At 55.8% G+C, this 19579-nt stretch overlaps 1 protein-coding gene across 1 annotated transcript; it reads right to left on the bottom strand.

Annotated features, from left to right (window-relative positions):
- Nucleotides 1–4222: 4222 nt before the first annotated feature.
- Nucleotides 4223–19428, bottom strand: LOC101623871 (annexin A8). The gene is made up of 12 exons (XM_004680676.2): nucleotides 19281–19428; nucleotides 14589–14679; nucleotides 13377–13471; nucleotides 12207–12320; nucleotides 11852–11942; nucleotides 11034–11113; nucleotides 10553–10612; nucleotides 9909–10002; nucleotides 9587–9682; nucleotides 7980–8038; nucleotides 6715–6837; nucleotides 4223–4355 (listed from the first exon to the last, which is right to left on the bottom strand). Exons 1-12 carry the CDS (start codon nucleotides 19299–19301, stop codon nucleotides 4296–4298), a joined length of 984 nt encoding a protein of 327 aa, XP_004680733.1. The 5' UTR covers nucleotides 19302–19428; the 3' UTR covers nucleotides 4223–4295.
- Between the last annotated feature and the right edge of the window lie 151 nt (nucleotides 19429–19579).

Here is a 19579-nt window from a genome sequence, read left to right as displayed (position 1 = left end):
CTCGATTGTAATCCCCGCGGGTTTCCCATCACCAAATCACCCCTGTGCCACCACCATAGTCCCGTGCATTTCCCTCCCTTCCACCCCCCCCCCCATTTTTGATCCCATTCCCCACTCCACCCCCATAGAATGTCTCTGGTATATGGTTGTTCATTATTTTTGTTATTTTCTCGCCTGGTCCATTATACTCCTGCTATGAGTGAAACCAAGGTGTATCTTTACCAAAGAAATTGGGGCCAGCTCTTAAGCTGACGATTAGACTTTCTACCACAAGAGGGCACTCTGAGACCAGGTTCTACACCAGCTTGCGGCAGCCTGCAGCACGGAAGTGGTGGTGTAGACCCTGACGCCTGTGCCAACGTGGGAGCATCTTTGGCTGAAGAAGGGAGCTTTGCAGGTCACCTATGGTCACCTGGAGAGGTGAGGAGGGTGGAGCAGTCGCATCTTCCAAGATGCAAAAGGGCTCACCTCACGGCGTTTTCCCTTAGAACACAAACCTGGGAATGGGCCGAGAGGGTGTCAAATAGCGCTGGCCAAGGGGTCCCGAAGGCAAGGAAACACCAGGACAGGCCTCCCTAGGTCCACACACCCTGACCAGATTGTACAGAATGGCCTGGGGATGTGGTTAACTTGTGACTGTGGTGAGGTAGAGGTGGGGTGGGGAGTTTATCTGTGAGGAGTGACAGCCAGGTGTGTGTGGGGAGAGGGGCAGTCAGGGTTCACCCAGGATCCACCTGGTCACCCTAGCAGCAAGGCACAGGGAGAAGCACCGGGGACAGGAGATCACCGAGTCTGGACCAGAAGAGCTGGACACAAACTGCGGCCCTGCGCTGAGCTGGTTGGGGCCGTCAGTGAGGTGAGCACGTCCAGGTGGGACTGAGTGTCACGTACCCCGGCGGTCTGGTCTGGGAGACACCGACGCCCGTCCCGTTACAGAGTACCACAGCGGTGGTGCCACTATGATCCCTAAGCCAGGACCCCGGGACTCCACTGGAGCTCTGCGGTGGGGTGGGGTGGGCAGCCCCAGTCAGGTCTGGACTGGCAGGAAACAATGGTAGTACCAGGACACCGGGGCGCCAGAAAGGGCCAAATTCAGCCAATAGCATGAGGGGATGTCCACGAGGCCTTGGGATTCTCTAGGACCTCAGGCTCAGTATAGGGCTCCGAGTCATGTCAGCTCCCTGTGGCCTGTGTCTGGGCACTGGAAATCACATCCCCACTACAAGGACAGAGACACGGACCAGGGTCATGTCACAAACCCATAGAAAGACCGCCAGTGTCGGCTCAGAGGCTGGTCAGGGCACTGCTCCGGGGGTGGGCCCAGGCCGATCCACTGCTCCAGGGGGTGGGCCCAGGCCCAGATCGGGGCGGGAAGACTGGGGCGCAGCTGTGGGTGGTTGTGCTCCTTCAGCGCTGGCTCCCCGCTTCACACTCAGGCACACAGGCTCACCTGGAGCGCTGCCGGAAACCTTTCTGGGACTGCACATGCTCCCCACCTGGTCCTGTAGGGCTCCCGTTGCCCATCCAGGTGGTTAGAGTAGCTCCGCTGTCAGCTCCAGCCTCCAGATCCCCTCTTCCACCTAGTTTGGCCCGAGCACCTGGAGCATGTCTGATAAAGCCCAGACATCCTGTGCTGTTTGTGTTCCTCCCCCTGCCTGGAACGTTCTTCCCCTCCTGCTTATCCGATAAGCACTGAGTTATCCTCCCAGACTCTGCCCGAGCGCTACTTTCTTTAAGAAGACTTACCTGGCCGGCTTCCAGCTCGTTGCAGGTAGGCTGTGTGGCTTGCAGGTAGGCTGTGTGGCTTGCAGGTAGGCTGTGTGGCTTGCAGGTAGGCTGTGTGGCTTGCAGAGGATTGACGACAACTCTGCCCCTCTCCTCCTTGTGAAACAGTCCTGATTTTGCCCGCATATTTATCCCTCGGCAGGTGACTCTCCCTTGCTCAGGTTAACCTCAAGAGAGGCCAAGCCCAACTTTGGCGCCCTGTCAGGTGAAGCCAGCACTGGCAGGCATATGCCTGGTCTGGCTGGTGCCGTGTGCCCTGCTGGACCTTGGCACAGGGGGTGGGCTTCTCCCAAGGGCCTAAACAGGGAATGACTGGGCTGGGCTTGGCTGTGAGGTGCGGGAACCTGAAACAGGGCCCGGTGCTGAGGAGGGGCCCCGAGAGTCGAGAGGAACTGCCTTTTCCCTTTAGAGAGTTTCAGGACTATTTTTGTTCAGGTGGACTGAGTAGTCTTCCTTACTCTGGGGAGACTTGGAGGCCCAGAACACTCCCTAGAAATAGAAATGGTGAAGGATCAGTTCAGGGTCACCAGACTCGGAGTGCTTCTCACCCCACAGTCTGTTCTTTTATTAGTGGCGTCCATTCGAAAATATTCACTGAGCACCTGTTCTGTCTAGGCATCGACTGTTTTGAAATGAATGAAATCAAGACCTTAAAGAGCCATAGCTTATAGAGGGAAATACCTAAAAAGACAATTTCCTGATGGTGCCAGAGGGCCGTGTTCTGTGTAGCTGAGGCCGTAGTCGCCAACGAGCACCCACTCTCAAAGGAATTGATGAACGGCCATTGGAAAGTTCACAGAGCTCTGCGCAGACTGCAAACTACGTCTCAAATCATGCAAGAGGACTGACTCTAGATCCTCGAAAAGGGAGCTTAAAAACTAGCCCCTGTGCTGAGGACCTGGCCTGGAGCCGGGCTCTAGAGGGGACAGTAATAAGGACCGGGGGACATTTAGTTCTGATAGAAGTCTTGGCGGAATATGTGAGCCCTCCCTGGGCAGTTCTGGCAAAGAACCACCTTGGGGCCCTCCCTGGTGGTGCAGCGGGTTAAAGAGCAGCACTGAGAATCTAGAGCTGCTTCCACATGAGTTCGATCCCCGCCTGCCCTGGAGGTGACCACATGGCGCGGCAGACCTCTCCTGGACCGCCCGCTGCTCCCCTCAGCAGTGTACTTCGTCGATCTGCCTGTTCTGCTCCCCACTCTGTCCCTGGTGAATCCTCTCACCCTCTGCATCTCTGGCCTGTACCCCAGTTCTGTATGAATAAATAAATCTTAAAAAAAAAAAAAAAAGAATCGCCTTGGCCACAGATGGCAGGGCCCAGAGTAGGGAACTCCAGAGTTTGGCAGAGCTGAGGGGAGAACTCTACTCATCACACCATTGGAAAAAGACTGGGCTGTCCAAGCCTGGCTTGAGCTCCCACCCTGCAGGCAGCCCGCGACAACCGCACCCCTGAGGAGATGACCTAAAGGGGAGGCAGGTGGGATGGAGAGCACGTGGCTTGGAAAAGCCCAGCTCTGAGGCGCCAGGATTTAGGCTTAGGCTGGAGGCGCATAGAAAGTGTCAGAGAAGAGCTGGCACGGGTGGGCGGGGGCCATATTCATTGGTGCCCCACAGGCAGTGCCTACCCTGCTCAGCTTCGATTATGGATTAAATTGGTCTTACTCAGTCACTGCTAAAACCTCAAGACACTTAGACTCGAATGTTTAGGTCTTTATTATTCTGGAGTCCGCGACACAAATTTCAGCTTCCCCTGGCCAGGCCCTGCTGTCATCTCTTATCGGCTGGGATAAGAGATGCGCCATGCTTGAATCCCAGAAGAAAAAAAGCAACTAATCTGATCAAGGGCCAGAGGAAGCTGAGCCATTTTGAACACGATGTCTTGGTCAGGACATTGATCTGAGCTTGCTCTGTTAGGAGGACAGCGAGAGAAATTTTCTTGGACCCAACTCCCGACATCTCAAGGTGACTGTTGGTGGCATCTGGTTGGCCTGGTTAAATGTTTTCCTTCCCCGGCTGCTACAGATGTATTCTTTGAAATAAACAGGCTTTCCCATTGGTCATGCAGGAGGGAGCTGAGATGCTTATCTAAGCTCCTACTCTTTGGATCTTCCCTGCAGGTGTGGACTAGTAGATGGAGTGTAGCCAGGTATCTGTATAGCTTGTGCTCAGGTGACTCTGTGACTAGATAATCTTGGGGAGCTCAGTGTAGGGAGGAAGAGGCGACCTGAAACCCCTGCAGGCCTTTCATACCCGGGTGTTTGTTCGATAGAGACAGGTGAATGTGCTCACACAGGAACTGGCTTGCGATGACTGTGGAGGGAGGTGCCTTGGGCTGATTCCTCCCCTTGGGCCTGAAAAATGGATTGGAAAGTACTGGAAGCTGGAGATAGAAGACTGAAAGACTTGCTGCGTCCCCTGTTCTCCCTCCCACCCCCCACCCCATCTGTGACCAAGGTCGAATAAGCAGAACTAGATGGTTCCAGCTTCTTGGCTTTGTTCTTGTCTGAACTTTCAAGAGTCGCTGCCCACCAGGTTCAACAGGGCGTTCTTGTAGTCGCCGCTGGTGTCTCCCTGTGGAGGGGAGGGACAGGAGAGTTAGAAGGGGGTGCTGTGATGTCAGCCTGGCTGGGAGTCACCTCCATCGAGAGCAGCTGCTCTTAGTACTGAGAGTCATGAAGCGGCGTCCCTGTGTAATTTCCTGCGCACAAGGCCTGCCCTGTGCCACCCATCTTTCCTGGCTTTCCATTTCAGGCCATTCCGTACAACCTCCTTTTGATTTTCTCACTGAAAACTGGGGCGGGGGCGGGGTGGGACTTTATGCAAAATATGAATCACAGCGACAGCACTGCTCTTGAGATATGAAGGTGTCTGGGTGGCTCCCTCTCCTGCCCCCGGGGTCTTCTCTATAGCCCTTTTGGGATCAAAGTACTTTCAGTCACCCACTTTTCCATCACTTATTCAAGTCTACTGTTGGAGATTATGGGCCTGAGCAGGGTGCTGGGGACATTCTGGAGGCGGAGGTGCAGGTGGAGGGAGCTTGGGCTTTGGACCACACATCTGGCCCACAGCTCCCTCATTCCCTGGCCCTGCCACTGTAGCAAGTCTCTGCACTGCGCTGAGACCGGCCCTCTCCTCTCAGATGATGTCAATGATGATATGAAGACTGTTGTGTTGAGAGGGGCAGGAGAAAGGTAAGCTTGACTGCAGAGCAGCTGCTCACAACGGGGCCAAGCAGTCATCACCTCCCACGGGTCCAATCACTGAACCCCATTTCTATGGTTTACCAAGTCTGCTTAGCTCTCAAGCAAGTCTTAATAAGATTCGGTCAAGGGTCTGTACAAGAGCCAGGGGAACAGGAGAGGCCACGTCATCCAGCCTCCTTTTCACGTGGTTCAGAGAAATGGGACCAAAGAGAGGAAGGGATTTATCCAAGGCCACCCAGGGAGTAAGAGGTAGGGTTGAGGTTAGTTCTGGTTTTCTCGGACCTAGAGGAGTTTATGACTCATGGGGATTAACTGCTCAGTTCCATTTGCTTATAAAATCATTTGGATTTGAAGTTTCCTATAGATTTTTAAAAACATTTTAAATTTCTTTTCCCTTTTTACTACTTATGAGATAATTTTAAAAATACAGCTTGTTTTTAGAGCACCATCTTGTCTACCTTTCCAAATGTATGGGTACACAGAATTACACATTTTTTTGTATTAATTTCTATGCAGGTGTTTAATGTTATCACTGTTGGAAATAATCTTTGTTTTGATGACATCTTCAGCATGGTCTGTACTATAGAGAAAATATTTGGTCCATTATTCATAATTTCAGCTAATTTTTCTTAGGTGACACAAAGGCTTGGACTTCATGTGTATCTCGCTAAGGGACTAGATAAGGGGCAGCATTATTGACAATGTGCTAACTAGCTTGCTTAATCTTCATCAGCAGGTCTAGGATTTTGATGGGTCAAAGTGATCATTTTCACTCAATAGTGGTTTTTTTTTTTTTTTCTGAAATATGATTGTGGCTCTAACTGGACGGATGAGAAGTTCTAAAATATTCTCTGATGTCCTGGAAGGCATACGTGATCGAAGGACCTCATGACACATGGCTGGACTGCCTGTTGGCAAAGCCTCCCCCGAGCTGACACAGCAGTTGCCTGGGTGGGTGTGTGCTGGCCCTCCTGGCCCTTGCCACACCTGACTGGAGAACCAAAACGCTTGGTCTTTGTAGTGTTCCACTCTGAAACATCCTGAGACATGTGCCTTTTTTTTTTTTTTTAACATATTGCAAGCTATGTATTCCTTGCAAAATACAGTTATCAAAAGACCTTTGTAGCATAACTAGAAACTTAACCAGCGAAGACTTAGGGGGATATTTCTCATGATTCTTCTTCTGTTAACAAAATTATCAAGGCCTTGATTTGTATTAATTGCCAGAAGAGCGGTTTCTCTCCAGATAGAAGTGTGAGCTTCACTGTGTACTTTTTTCAACTTCAGAACTTTCACTACTGGAATCTGGTTGGGCAACCCACTGGAGCCCATCTGATTTATCTGCTTTAAAATCTGCTGTCAGGACTACTTAAATCGGGACTTGAATGCTGGACCTTAACTTTTACTGTTTACTCTCAATGACTGTTTAGGTATCATTCTTTTTGCAAGGTTTAGAGTGTTATTTTTCAAAGGTGCATGCATAAGTCAACTGCAAAGCCAACTTCCTAGGCAAGGACTATAAAGGGTCCCCACAATCTGATCTCTGTCTGGCTCTCCCTCCTGCCCCAGTCCCCCTGACCTGCTTGCTAATCCCTTTCCCTACCACATGGCAATGAATGCAAGAATGTGACGTCCACAGGGAAAGATGGGTACCTGTGACTTGTGACATTGGTCACCCAATAAGGTCTCTTTCAAACTGATGCTAAAACCGGGGACTCATGGCTTACCATTATCATGCTGCTGAGGGTCTTGCCATACATCTTCTTGAACTGACCCTTGATCAGATTCAAATCAATCTCGCTCCTTGAAACGATGTTTCTTATCAGGGTCCCATCACGTGTCCCTGCTCCCTGCATAAGACACAGCCATCAGTGACCACTGCCCAACTTTCTGGTGCTTCTTTGTGATGATGGACAAATCTGTGCTCTGAGCTCATGGTAGGGGCAGAGACGTAGGAATGAACCCCTGCTAAAGCAGGTTTCAGCACAAAGAGGGATGCCTTGGTGGTGCGGGATTTCCATTCCCTAATCTCTTCTCCCTACATCTCTTCCTTTATTAGAAGATAAAGGCCCCAAATTGTAGTTTGTGTTTGGCTCAGATTCCAGACACAAAATACTCGCTGCTCCAGGCATAAGACTACTTCCTAGGGCAGCATCGTCATGACATTCAACTTAACAGGCCAACTCCAAGGCAGGAACTTCCTGCTCGTTGAACCTTGACCAGTCACATGTCAGATGGAGCCACGTGGCCAAGGGAGTCGATGCCTTCTCATGTCCTCCCCGGAGAGCTTGTGCTTCTTGGCTTCGGTGCTGTCCACACCCCAAAATGGAGAATCTGGTACCGACTCGGGAGTCTTGGGAGTTACGTTCAATGTCTGCCTTCCAATTTGGTTCCCTAGATCGGAAATTTCCCCTGATATGAGTGACTTGGATATCTCTTTGAGTGGATAGAGAAGCTGTTTGGACAACAGACAGACCCACATTAAGGCTGGCATGCACAGGAAAGTGGGGCCGCTGCGTGGGGCCATCTCCCACCCGACTTGTCTGTTCAAAGGGGGCCTGGACTTCCTAGCAGTCATGACCTGTGCTCTCTCAAGAAAGCCACCTGGGGGCATGAGCAGGGCGGCTCCATTAGCTTGGGCTCAAATCAAGTCTCTGTCTGTCGCACATCAGCGGGATGGCCTTAACCACAAGCTTCAGTTTCTCTATGTCTAGGACGGCACCTACGACACGGGTTCACAGGACTGTAAAGGCTCAGTCTAGTGAACACCTGGGGAAGCACCCACTGGAATCCAGCCTCAGTAGAAGCGGCTTCTCATGCCCACACAAATCTGCCCTCTGACAACCAACACCACCTTATTCACCGATCACAAGAGATGGGGATAAGGGAAGATCCAAGTGTGGGGATGTCCGTGACTCTTAGCTCGGGGGTGTGCATTGGTGTCGGGTGGGGCCGGGAAGGAGGGAGGAAAGGGGCAGAAGACACAAGTCACCTTCATGGCGTAGTGAAGCCGCTCCGCAAAGTAGCTGTGGATGTTCCGGGTGCACTTCACTGGTGAACAGGAAAGCTGTGTTAAAGCTGGGGCTGTAGGCAGCACGTGTACATGCGTGCTTACTAACGTCTGGTTTCGGGACTGAGGGGGTAGCATTGTGCAAGTCCTGGCATATATGTGCATGCCCTGCCCAGTTATCAAAGAGAGGCCTTGTGTCGGTTGAGGGGGTTGGGGGAGTGGGTGGGGGGTGGGGCGGGGCGGGGCAGGAAGGCAGCCTGCGGCACCCGCACCGGTGGAAAGGCCCAAAGCAGAGAGCCAGGGAGGCATGCAGTGCCCTGGGCCCAGCAGCATCAGTCTGGCCAAAGAAAGCCCTGTGCGCCCCTGAGAGCATCCAGCATCCAGTCGCCCAGCTCCGCAGAGGAGCCACAGTTCTGGCCACCGAGCCCACTTTACGTGTTACTCCTCAGCAAGGCCACTGCAGTTTGCACCACCCTTGCCAGGTTGGGCTCGGCTGTGGGGTAAAAGCGCAGGAGTGTCCAGCCCATTGGGCTGCTTCCAAGACTGAGCATCTGGTGGGGGAAGCGGGTTTCTGGACCCTGGCAGCACAAAGCATCACTTGGAGCCGGGAAGGCCTGTGTTCAAACCCCACTTCAGGCGTGCCATGTGATTTCTTACTTAACACCTTGCCTGGCTCTGTCCTCATCTGTGAACTGAATGGCATGAACCCCTGTGAGGGAAGGGATAGGAAGTGCTCGAATCCTCACCTTCACTTTGTCCTGCCTGAAGAGTTTATTCCGGAGATTGTTCAAACCAGACAAAGGGGCTGACTTTAGAGTCGAGAGTGGAACAGGGAGTCAAAGCTGCCGGGGGTTGGAGGGGCTCAAGTGTCCTAGCCCTCCCTGGGCGACTGAGTCACATCACAGAGATGCCCTGGCTGCTGGGCACTGGGGAGAGTCTGTTGTGGAGGGGTGTGCCCCGACCCTGGGGCCCTGACCCTGGCTTCATCACGGAAGAAAGAGAGTGGAAGTCTCAATTCTGGACTCTGCAATGGATCGTCTCATGTGATGTCAGGTCTGAACCCCAAATGGGCCCTGCAGGTGGACTTGATCTCATGCTCTGGGAAAGGTTCTCAGTGTTCCCCAGTGTCAGACCATCAGTCACTCAGTTTATACTCAAGCTACCTGTTGTCTTGAATAGCAGAAGAGGCAGAGCGAGAGAGGCGACCTTTCGTGGGCCTTCACATTCGGAACCAGAATGTACCCTTGTGGCAGGCCTGGGTCTGGGGCAGCCCTGGTGTGTGCACACACACCACAGTCTCCTGTACTCACACACTGACTCCGCAGCACTGGGCATGACGTGGGCAGGGCAGAACACAGTGCTGGAGGCACACGGGAGCCCACGGTGGAAGAATAGACCCAGTGTCCAGGCCTGAAGGTTACAGGCTGGGGGTGTGGGTTGGATGCGGGGATGGGAGGGGCTTAAAGTGAACAGAGGAACCCAGTTACTTCTTGTTATCACCCTGGGCCCTTCTCCTTCTGGTGCTGTATCACCGCGGAGCCCCTAGACTCACAGACACTTGGGATCTGAGCTCCGACCCCATCTCTTACCAACGGTGAGCATGGCCTCCTCCAGCGAGCCGTGCGTCTCACTCCTGATGCTGTCTTCAATGCTCTTGTTGGCAATTTTCTCATATTCCTCAAACACTGGGAGAGAGGACTTCTCTTAGGGGACAGCTGGATCTCACTGAGATGCCCCCAGCATCTCTGATCAGAGATGGCGCTTCAGTGTCCCACCCCACCTCCACTTGGTGGCTGGGAAAGGCCCGGGACTCCCTGGCCCTCACCCCTGCCCACTGCTCAGCATGGAGGGCAGGGTCTGAGGCCAGGGCAGCCCTGTGGCCCTGACGGCCTTGCCTTCCGGCTCTGGTACCTCTCAGCAGGTGCGTGGCGCTGCGTGTGCACAGGATGGTGATGAATTTCATCTCGTCTGTCCCGTGAATCTTCTCGCCAGCTGCATACAGATCCTGGCAATGGACACCCAGTGCCAGTGACAGAGAGCAGGGAGGTGAGGGACAGAGCCCTGTGTCCCAGAGCTGGGGCTGAAGGATGAGTTCCCCTGCACCCTGCAGGTCAGCCCGGCCTCTGCTAAGTGGTGCCTCCCATGGGGTGCTTGCTGTCCTGTAGTGGTTACATTCTATCCTGAGTCAGAAACTGCTCCAGGGACCTTAGTCCTCCACCTGTGGCACTTTGCTCTGCCCCCCGAGCATCCTGCCAGCAGAGTAGCAGAGAGCTGAATCCACACCTCGGAGGCCCAGGGTCTCCAGGTTCATGGGGGCTGTTCTTGCCAAGATGGAGCTATAGTGAACCCACGCAAGTCACCCTCCTTGCTGGTTTTGAGTCTCCCCAGGGAAAGAGCCTGTAGAAAACTGAGCTGAGTGCCAGCCTAGCATTGGAGGAAACCACGGTGGGCAGAGGGCTTGGGTGAAGCTTCCAGGTGTCAGTCCCCGAGTCTATAAGCAGGGGTTAAGGGGCACTTGGTTACCAGGGCTGGACCCGCTGAGGGTGTAGCCTCACCTGTGCATCTTGGAGGGCCAGTCCAGGGTCCACGAAGCCACTCACGTCATCCCTGCTGCCCTAGGAACAGAAGAGGGGGCTCTGCCTGCGGGCTGGTTCTCAGAGCTGTCTGGGAGCCAGGCAGGAGGGCAGTGTGGGCTCTGCAGGCTGCACGCTGGCTACCTCTCCCCGCCTCGTGGGGAACTGGGGCACTCTGGGAGCTTAGGGAAGCAATGTGGGCATGAAGGTCCTACTGAGTGAGGGGCGTTCTCCTGCGCTTGGGGGTGCCCTTATGTGGCAGTGTCAGGAGAGGTGTGGGTTCTCAGCAGGACTGTCCAACCACACATGTGTCTTCTATGAACACAGGCACTGAGCTGGGTTATCCCCCAGCCTGCCCCTCTCCTCCCCTCTCCACCTCCCACCGGCTTGGAAGAAGAGGTGAGCTCTGGGGTGGATCTTTGGGGTCCCCCAGAATGGAACTCTGAGGAGCTAGAGCTGATACCTGCAGGAGGCACACCAGGATCCTCTCCAGGTAGCCGCTCGTGTCTGCCTGAATGTCTTCCTCCAGTCTGGACCCGTATTCTGCAGGGGAACAGGACCAGTTTTCCTCCTCCTAGTTTGTTTCCCCCACTTTTCTGATTCAAGTCTTCTAAGAAGGATGAGTCCCTGGCGTGGGGAGTGGACGCAGCGCCCGGTTGTCTGAGGCGCAGAGGTACCATCACCCCTGGTAGTTCAGAACCAGTACATGGTGTGCAGTCACGCACTTGAGGCACGAAATGGTCGGGCGAGAGAGCCCAGCCTGGACTGCCCAAGCTGTGCCCAGGTTCCAGTGTGGTAGAGCCACAGGTCTTCGGCAGCTCTCCACCAGCTCACCCTGCGGCAGGGCCTGGTTTCGCTCCCCTTTCACTGCACACCTCAGTGTAGCTGGCCTGTGGGCTGCACCTTGGCTGTGCCCCACTGCAGTGAGGCCTTGGTGGGCGGCTTGTGTCAGCCCTGGACGTTCTGTGTTGGCCAGGCAGGAGCTGGCCTTGTGCACTGCCGATGTGGCCAGCACACCCTGTGTCAGCACACCCTGAGGGTCAGAGCTTAGTGGCTGCACACCCCTCTTGAGCATTTGGGGTTTAGGGAGTGAACTCTTTCATGTCTAATCTCGCCCTCAGGCAGAGCCTGGCACGCAGTAGGAGCTCAGCACTCCTATGCGGAGAAGCCGAGACAGGGTCCCTTGCCACCGTGGCCCAGCACACTGCTTGTCCCTTGGCCCCTGCGAGGCCACCGAACTCGTGGCCATTCCCAAGTGAGCCTTGGCCTCAGCCCCCTTACCCTCCTCATAGGCCTTCATTATCTCCCGCAGCTGGTTCTTGGTTCTGGAAGCCAGGATCTCGATGATGACGCCCTCTTTGGTTCCTAAGCCCTGGGGATAAAGCTTGTGTGTGCCGGAAGCCTGAGCCATTCGGCTCCTGCACACCCTCCTGGTCAGGAGGCCTGACACAGGCAGGACTGGCGCTGCACGGCCCCACCCTGTGGGGTCTGCTGGAGGAGCTGCCCGGGCACCCCGACTGTGGACAGAGGTGTGACGGGAAGCCTCCATCTCAGCTCTGCACCCCAGAGCTCCCAGTGCCAGGCTGTCTTGGGAAAGGAGCCGAGTCCCTGTCTGCTACCCCACCTGCTTCGTTACCTTCATGGCATCGTGCAGCTCCTTGGCTTCGTATCTGTATGGCGGACACATGAGGGCCGTGATGAGTCTCTCGAACTTGCCACTCAGCTCTGAGCTCAAGGTCTCGGTGAGGTCCTAGTGCGGAACCAGGAGGATGAGGCTCTGTGGGTTGCACCCACTGAGTGGGGGTGGGGTGAGAGCAGAGACTGTGGCTGGGTTCCCCTGGGGGCTCTGCCCTCTCTGGTGCCGGCGAGGTCTCCCGGGCCAGACACTCGGCCTCACCAGGCATCAGCAACCCAGTGGGTAGGACGACGCGCTTCACACCGAGCTGCTTGCTGAGGGGCTGCGGGGACATGCGCGGCTCAGCTGGGCCCTCAGGCTGCCCTGGCACAGCCCGAGCCCGGACACAGGGCACCGTGCTGCCCCGCGAAGCCCGGTCACGTGGCACTTTGGCTTCTGCCATGGAATGTGGGGTTCAGGCTCATCTCCCATGTTACGACCCCAGCAAGTGATGAACGAGGGGAGGCTCCAGGCTGTGCTCCTCTGCCTACTGGTCCCCATTCTCCTGGCACCCCAAGGCCTGGCACAGCAGTGGGGGTGGGGGAGAGAGGGGACCCCAAGTCTCCAGGCTGTGTGGTGGGCACATGAGGCCCACACAGGGCCAGTTTCCTGGACCCTCCGTCCTGAGCTTCTCCACCACCACCCCTGAAGGATGGGGCCCAGGCGGAGGGCACAAGTAGCCCCAGTGTGAGCACTGAGCTCCGGGCCCCCGCGCCCCAGGAAACACCACCGTGTCTCCGGGAGTGAGAAAGGGAAGGGAACTCAGGTCTGAGAGCAGGAGAGCAAATCCCGCACAGGACACAGCTCAAAGAGAGGGTGTGTGTGTGGGTGAAGGTGACAGGCACAGAGAGAAGGTGGGCAGGGAGGGTGGTCAAGTGACAGGAGACCCAGGGGGTGTGGGCGGCCATCAGGAAGTTGTCCCCTAAAGCACAAGGCAGCTAGCTCATTTCGAATTTGAGTTCAACGTGCATCACCTAGTTAGTGTAACTATGTCCTGTAAGGCCACGTTCCAGCGGCCCAGATAAGTCCCTCCCCCAGAACGGAGCTGCGACCTAGGTGATCTCTGGCAGCCGATTGCCCCAGGCCCAGCTGACCTGCCCCCCTGAGCCCCCGCACCCCAGCACCCCGTACCTTGCCGAACTGAGCCTTGAAGGACTTGGCAATCTGCTGCCGCTGCTCGTTGCTTCTCCGCGTGAGTACGTCGGTGATGGCCTGCTCGTTGGTCCCTGTAGGGGTGCACAGTGAGAGCAGCCCCTGCCCCGTGGAGGGGGTGCTGGGGAGCCTCAGAGGAGGGCGGGCAGCTGCTAGTTGGCTCCGCCATGGGGACCCACCGCCTGCGCTGCTCTGAGACCTGACAGTGTTCACAGCGCAGACCGGACACCCAGACAGAACTTCCTTCCTTCCACGGCCCTCCAGCACCCTTCGCTCAGGCGGGCGCAGGCCCAGACCACAGTGCCGGGTGGGAGGACCCGCCGCTCACCTGGTCTGCTCTGGACATGGCCGAGGCCTTCAGAGCGGGAGAGTGAGGCCCCTGCCCTGGCCGGTTTGCGGGCGGCAGCAGGGCAGGTCAGGGCCGGGACACGGGGTGTGAGCTCCCCCCAGCAGCCTGACCCCTGGCTCTGCTTTCTCATCTGCGGTCTGGAGGTAACAGTGAAGCTTGGATGGGAGGGAAGTTCAGGAAATGAACCTGCGTTCTTCATTCTTCTAGAAAGCTGCTTCTTGTTAGTGCTCCACTGGCCATTCCAGAGCTATGCTGAGGAAATCCCCCCTGGGGTACCAGTAGCAGGGGGCTCTGAGTCAGCTTTGCAAATCCCAAGGGCCCAGGTCAGCTCATAGCACATGGGAAATCGGTACTTGAGAATGGAAGGAGGGGCCAGCCAATGTGGGGAAGGGGAAATCTCACAGAACCTCTGCCGCTGATGGCTCTGCGAGGATCCAGTCCTTAGAAAATGCCACCTCCTCCGTCCAGATGCCATGCCAGCATCCTCCCACCCCAAAGTCACAGTGGCCTGCAGAGCCAACTTCTTGGGGGCCTATTGTGAGTGACAAAGCCCATCCTGAGCCGGGTGAAGATGCGGGCTCAGAGTATACTGCACCCCCAGTAGATGCCTTGGGGTCTCCTCCCATTATTCATGGGGGGGGGCATTGTGCTGCCCCCATTCTTGGAGGGTAAGTCCTGGAGAAGGTGAGGGAGATCCTTGTGATTCTCTGTGGGGGGAGGGGTGGTCTCAGAAGGTTACAGGGAGACTCTTTGGCAGACCGGCTTCCCCTCTCCAGGTCTGTGAGCAGGAGGCCTGAGGCTTCACTCACAGTGTTGCCAGGGCAGACTGGGCGCCAACTCACCGATGCCCTTCATGGCTTTGTAGAGGGTCTCTGCATCCGGGTCTGGGTTGAAGTGGGGGCTGCCCTTCACTGACACACCCTCCTGTTCAATCTGCAAGAGAACCCAGGGCTCTGAGAGCGGGTGGGGAAGGCAGTGCGGGCTCCCAGCCCACCTTGCAGCCACCAGGCAGGATGGACACTGTGTGGGCCTTGCCGGCCAGTGGCTGAGCCGCCAGTCCCCCTGGGCAGGCCTGGTTTTTCTCTCCCTGCAAGTTCCCCTTGGGTGAGGGAGAGTCTGGAAGCCCTTCCTGGTCCAGAATCAAGCTTCTGGCTAGGAGTTTCCAGCCTATGTGCTAAGATAGGTGTCTTTGTCTGTCTGCTCCAAGATGCCCTGTGACCCTCCTGTCAGTCTCTGAGGCCCCATGTGCCCATGAGCCATCTTGGCCAGGAGGCGGCCTGTCCTGCCCACTCAGCCCTCAGGCTAGCAGGAGGCACCTCCTGAGGAGGATGGGACAGGGCTGAGCAGGGGAGCACCACCCTGAAAGAGGGCACCCCAGAGCCAAACCTGCGGTGTGGACACTGTGCTCCTTCCTGCGCCACCAGGCTTACTGAGGGCGGGGAGTGGGGAGTCTCAGCCTCGGACAGCAACCTCTGGTGCTGGAAGCAAGGAGGAGGGAAGAACTGGGGGAGTCCTGGGAAGGGGCAGCCCACAAAACAACCAGCTGGTGCTTGGGGTTGAGGTGCTGAAGGCAATCATCCATCAGAGTCCAGAAACCGATTCTGTGCTCCCATCCATTGGTTGTCTTTGGAGCATCCTGTCTGAGCTGTAGTTTTCCCTCTCTCCACCTTCTAGGGTCTTCTGTGATGAGCTTCCTGAGTTGGGGAGATGACTCTGGGGTGGTGGGAGCTTGGGCAAAGTCGGGGCACTGTGGCTGTGAGGGAGAGTGGGAATGCACAGACCTCATGGGAGGAGGCTCTTGTGGGGTTTTGCGGGCGATGGTGGCCCTGAGTCTGAGGTGGCTGGGACTTAGGGCAGTCACTGGGTTGGGGGTGGGGGATCAGCGCACAGAGATCCACTTGATGAGTGAGGAAGGGGAGGCGATCCGAGAGGCAGCTGGCCTGGCTGTGAGAGCCACTGCTTCCTTGTGGCTCACGGGGCCCAGGAAGTCCCCTGTGCAGAGACGCCCTGGGGTACTGCAGTGGTGCCAGTGGGAAGCACAGCTTGCAGGAAGAGCCACAGGGCCTCCTGTCCATCCCCTGCCATGGGGTGGGAAGCTCGATCAGGCCAGGTCCCTGGCCAAGGGCACCTGAGGGCAAGTTGCAGCCCGGGCCACACAGACCCCCTCCAGTTCCTTGGGCAGGAAAGGACAAACACCCAGGGCTCGAGGATAAGGAGCAGTGCAGACCGCAGAGAGCAGGGAAGGCACGGGAACGAGGTGGGCAAGGTTTGCGCTCCAGCCGCCCTCCTTCTGGCCTGGGTACAGGAAGTCCTCACTCAAAGTTGTCAACAGGTTATTGGGAACTACAACTTGAAGTTAAGCTACATGTAATGGGAGTGGATCGTGAATAATATTTTGTTAATTATCAGATTTTTCCGCCCCCCCCTCACTGACTTTGTACAAAGAGACGGAGAAAGGCTGTGAATCGAGGACCTGCTGTGCTTACAAGAAGAGAGAGGACCAGGCATTTTGCTGAGCCTTCTGGCATCTCGGGAGCCCAAGGGAAATCCAGAAGCTCAAGGGATGAAGTAGGGCTCAAGAGTTTAGGTCAAGAAAGCGCCGTACAATGTTTTGAAAATTGTGGAATGAATCAGTTAACCAAACTACCAGATCATCCAGATCCAGTACTCTGACCCAGGGCGTGCCTGGGAACCTTTAGATTTGGGTTCTGCAGATGTTCTTCGACGCGAATGAATGATCCGTCTTTGGGAGAAGAAAGGTTGAGGAGTGGAAAGACCTTGGAGCTGGGCACTGGACTTAATGGAAGTTCAGAGATCCCGCAAATGTGAAGGAATTTAGCTGAAGAGTCTAAACCTCCCTACCTTGTTCATCTACCATTTCTTTCTGTTCCTCACTTACTCTGACGCTTACCCATGCTCCCACCCACCAGCCCTTTCCTCCACGGTCTGTTCTGTCTCGTCCTCTTTCCACTTCTCCCTCCCTTCCATCCAAGTCCTTGTTTAGATCCTAAAAAATGCACGCCAGATTTCCACCCATGGTGTATCTGGAGGATATTTATTTTGACCAAGAAGTCTCTCATGCCTTTTGGTTGAATTTCAAGTCTTGCTGTCAGGATTTCCCATCTCTTTTTTAGCACTGTGTTTCGTAGCAGAAGTTGTTCTTTGTGGAAATTGCATCCAGAGAGCCTGTGAGGCCCCGAGTCACTTAACTGAGAGGGTGCCGGCCTTGTATCCCTTGTTGAGGGGTAATGAACTGCTCGCTTCTGCTGGTGATTTGAGCTCCTCCCATGTCCAGGACGGCATTTCGGCGCTCGCTCCCCTGACCTCTTCTGAATGTCCTTAGCGAGTGGCAGTCTGGGCTAGAATCTGGGCAGCCTCTCTCCAGAGTCCAAACCTTGTGTGCCTCGGTTGCCACACCCCGGGAGAGCTGCACTGGGGAGACTTTACAGGCAAAGGAGCTGGGCTTGGAGCACTTGCCAAATCACACAGCTAGTAAGCAGGGGTGCCAGGACTCACCCCACAGCCTGACTCAGAAGCTGAGCTGTCTATTGATGACTCAACTTTTCGCAGACAATGAACCTTTTTGGAACTCTTCAGTGAAGGAAGCCTGCCCACAGGAATGCGGTCATCTGAGAGTGTGTGGGGGTACCTCAGCTCTCTGCCCAGCCCTGGGGGTCACCACGAGGGGCCTTTTCTCTCCCCCAAGTAGCCATTCGGGAGCTGTGCAGCAGTGATGGGGGCATGTGTGTCCGACTGGCCATGGAGTGGCTGAGTGATCAAATAGCTCCCTGGAAGTTGGGATTTCACTGCACTGGGAGATCTTGACCTCACTTTCTGCTTCCTGGTTTTAGGGGGTAACAGGGACAGTTTTCAGGTTCTCAGACTCCTTACATCAGCATGGAGGAATGGAGCACTGGATCTTCCCATGTGAGATATCCTAGAGGTTGGAGAAAGGGCTTCTTTGGCTCCTGCTGGGCCTTGCTGGTCCCGGCAGCTACAGTTTCACGAAAAGTGACTCAGCCCAGCCTCTAACTTTACATTTCCAACACATGACGTGGCGGTCAAGGGGGGCCACATCACCTTTGGCTTCCACCATCACGGCGCTGCCCCAGAGAACCTGGGAGACAGAATGTCATCCCCACAAGAGAGGCGCAGAAAAGGCCACACCCCACCCCGCACATGGGTCCCCACTAGCTCACCTTTCCTCCCCACCCAGCGCTGGACTCGGGCCAACCTGGTGCCCAGAAGACACTGGGCCCTCCCTGGCAGCTCAGCCAACAATAGGTGGGGTCAGCCTGTGTGCTTGCTGCTCCCAGCCAGCTCGCCTATGGATCATGGGAACTGAGGTCCAGAGTTTGGTTTCTGGAGTGAGGCTGCTCAGAGTCTAATCCAAGCTTTAGCATTTACATGAGTGTGGTAACCTTGGACACCCACTTCGTCTCCGTGTGTCTTGGTTTCCTCGTCTGTGGCTTGAGGTTCACAGAGACCCCGGGGCTGAGACAGAGAGTTCCTGCTAGACCCGCCCGCCGGCTAGCTGTGTCCGGAGCACGTCACTGGACGTCTCTGAGCTCAAGTTCCTCGTGTGTCAGATGGAAAGGACAGCTCAGGCTGCTCGGGGTCAAAGTGAAGGAAGGTGAGCAGAGCCGGGGGCATTGTACCTGCCGGGGAGCTGTCACCTGGTCATCCTCTCATTCCCCTCTTGTGCTTTCAACTCTGTAGCATGAGGTAGCCTTGGACTTCAACGCAGATGAGAATCTGACAACTCACTGGGACCACGGGTGACTTGGGGAAAGGCACCCCAACTAGTCATAATCTATAAAGCATGAATCTATAAAGCCACCTAAGCCCTCGGGGGGTCAGGTCCTCTCCAACCCTGACAAATCAACACCACTGATCCTTGGAGGCCGCCCACCTTTCATGGTCTGAGGAGTGGGCGCTGATGAGTTCTACACCACCACACGAGTCAATCCGGTTGCTCTCCAGCTCAAGACCCGTCAGTGGCTCCCAGTTGCTCGAAGGGGAAGTCCAAGCTCCTTAGCATGCCGCGTGAGCCTTTTTATGACCTGGCACTGCCTGCTTCTCTAGACACCTGTCTCACTAGCCTCTGCCCTCCCACCCAGGGCCCGAGTTCTATTGAGGTACTCGCCTTCAAAGCCTGGCTTCCCATTCTTTTGAAACTTTCGTGTAGCATTCCTCTGCAAGAAACTTCTGCCTTATTGTCCCCAAACACACGTGTACACACACACACACACACACACACGTCACACGACAGCTTGGAGCAGCCTGACTCCACCCTGAGGGGTCTCCTCCTTCAAGCCCCGCCAGCCCCTCAGCTTCAGGGTTCCTTTCCCTCTTGTCTCCTTTTTCCTGTCCCTGGTCCCCTGGCCATGAATGCCTCCGGGGCTGGGAGTTTCTTCTCTCTGCCTCCCCATTGGACAGCCTGCGGCTTGGCTAGACAGGCCAGCAGGGACATGACTGAGCTGGCTTCTCTCTACAGAAAAGGAGCTGCCCACCTCTACTTGTTCCGAACTCACCCAGGCTTTCCACCAGGCCATTGCGTCCTCTTTGTGGCTGCCTTTCCTGGGGAGATGAAGGTGTGCTGGTCAGGTGTGCCCCTTTCAGTGCAGACTCCGTGTTGGGTCGCAGCTCCACACAGATGTGCAGTCCGCTGGCACCTGGGTGTGGCGGTGCAAGCAGGCCCCAGGCCCCACCCAGCTCCAGCCCTGCCCCTTCTCCCTCCCCTTCCCCTCTGGCTCTGCCTGGCTACAGGGTCCCTCTGGCTCCCAGGCCCCACCCAGCCCAACCTTTCCCCTTACCCCTCCCCTTCCCCTCT

Source organism: Condylura cristata, unplaced genomic scaffold (assembly GCF_000260355.1).
Source record: "Condylura cristata isolate star-nosed mole 26May11 unplaced genomic scaffold, ConCri1.0 scaffold00011, whole genome shotgun sequence".
NCBI lineage: Eukaryota > Metazoa > Chordata > Mammalia > Eulipotyphla > Talpidae > Condylura > Condylura cristata.
Note: the sequence above shows the minus strand (reverse complement) of the source record. Positions and strands in the feature narration are given on the sequence as shown.

Coding starts and splice junctions, on each gene's coding strand:
- LOC101623871 (XM_004680676.2), bottom strand. CDS start 19,301: ATGGCCTGGTGGAAAGCCTGG. Junction 12,321..13,376: donor TCAAGGCTCAGTTCGGCAAG/GTACGGGGTGCT, acceptor GTTCCGCACTAG/GACCTCACCGAGACCTTGAG. Junction 11,114..11,851: donor AATGAAGGCCTATGAGGAGG/GTAAGGGGGCTG, acceptor GTTCCCCTGCAG/AATACGGGTCCAGACTGGAG.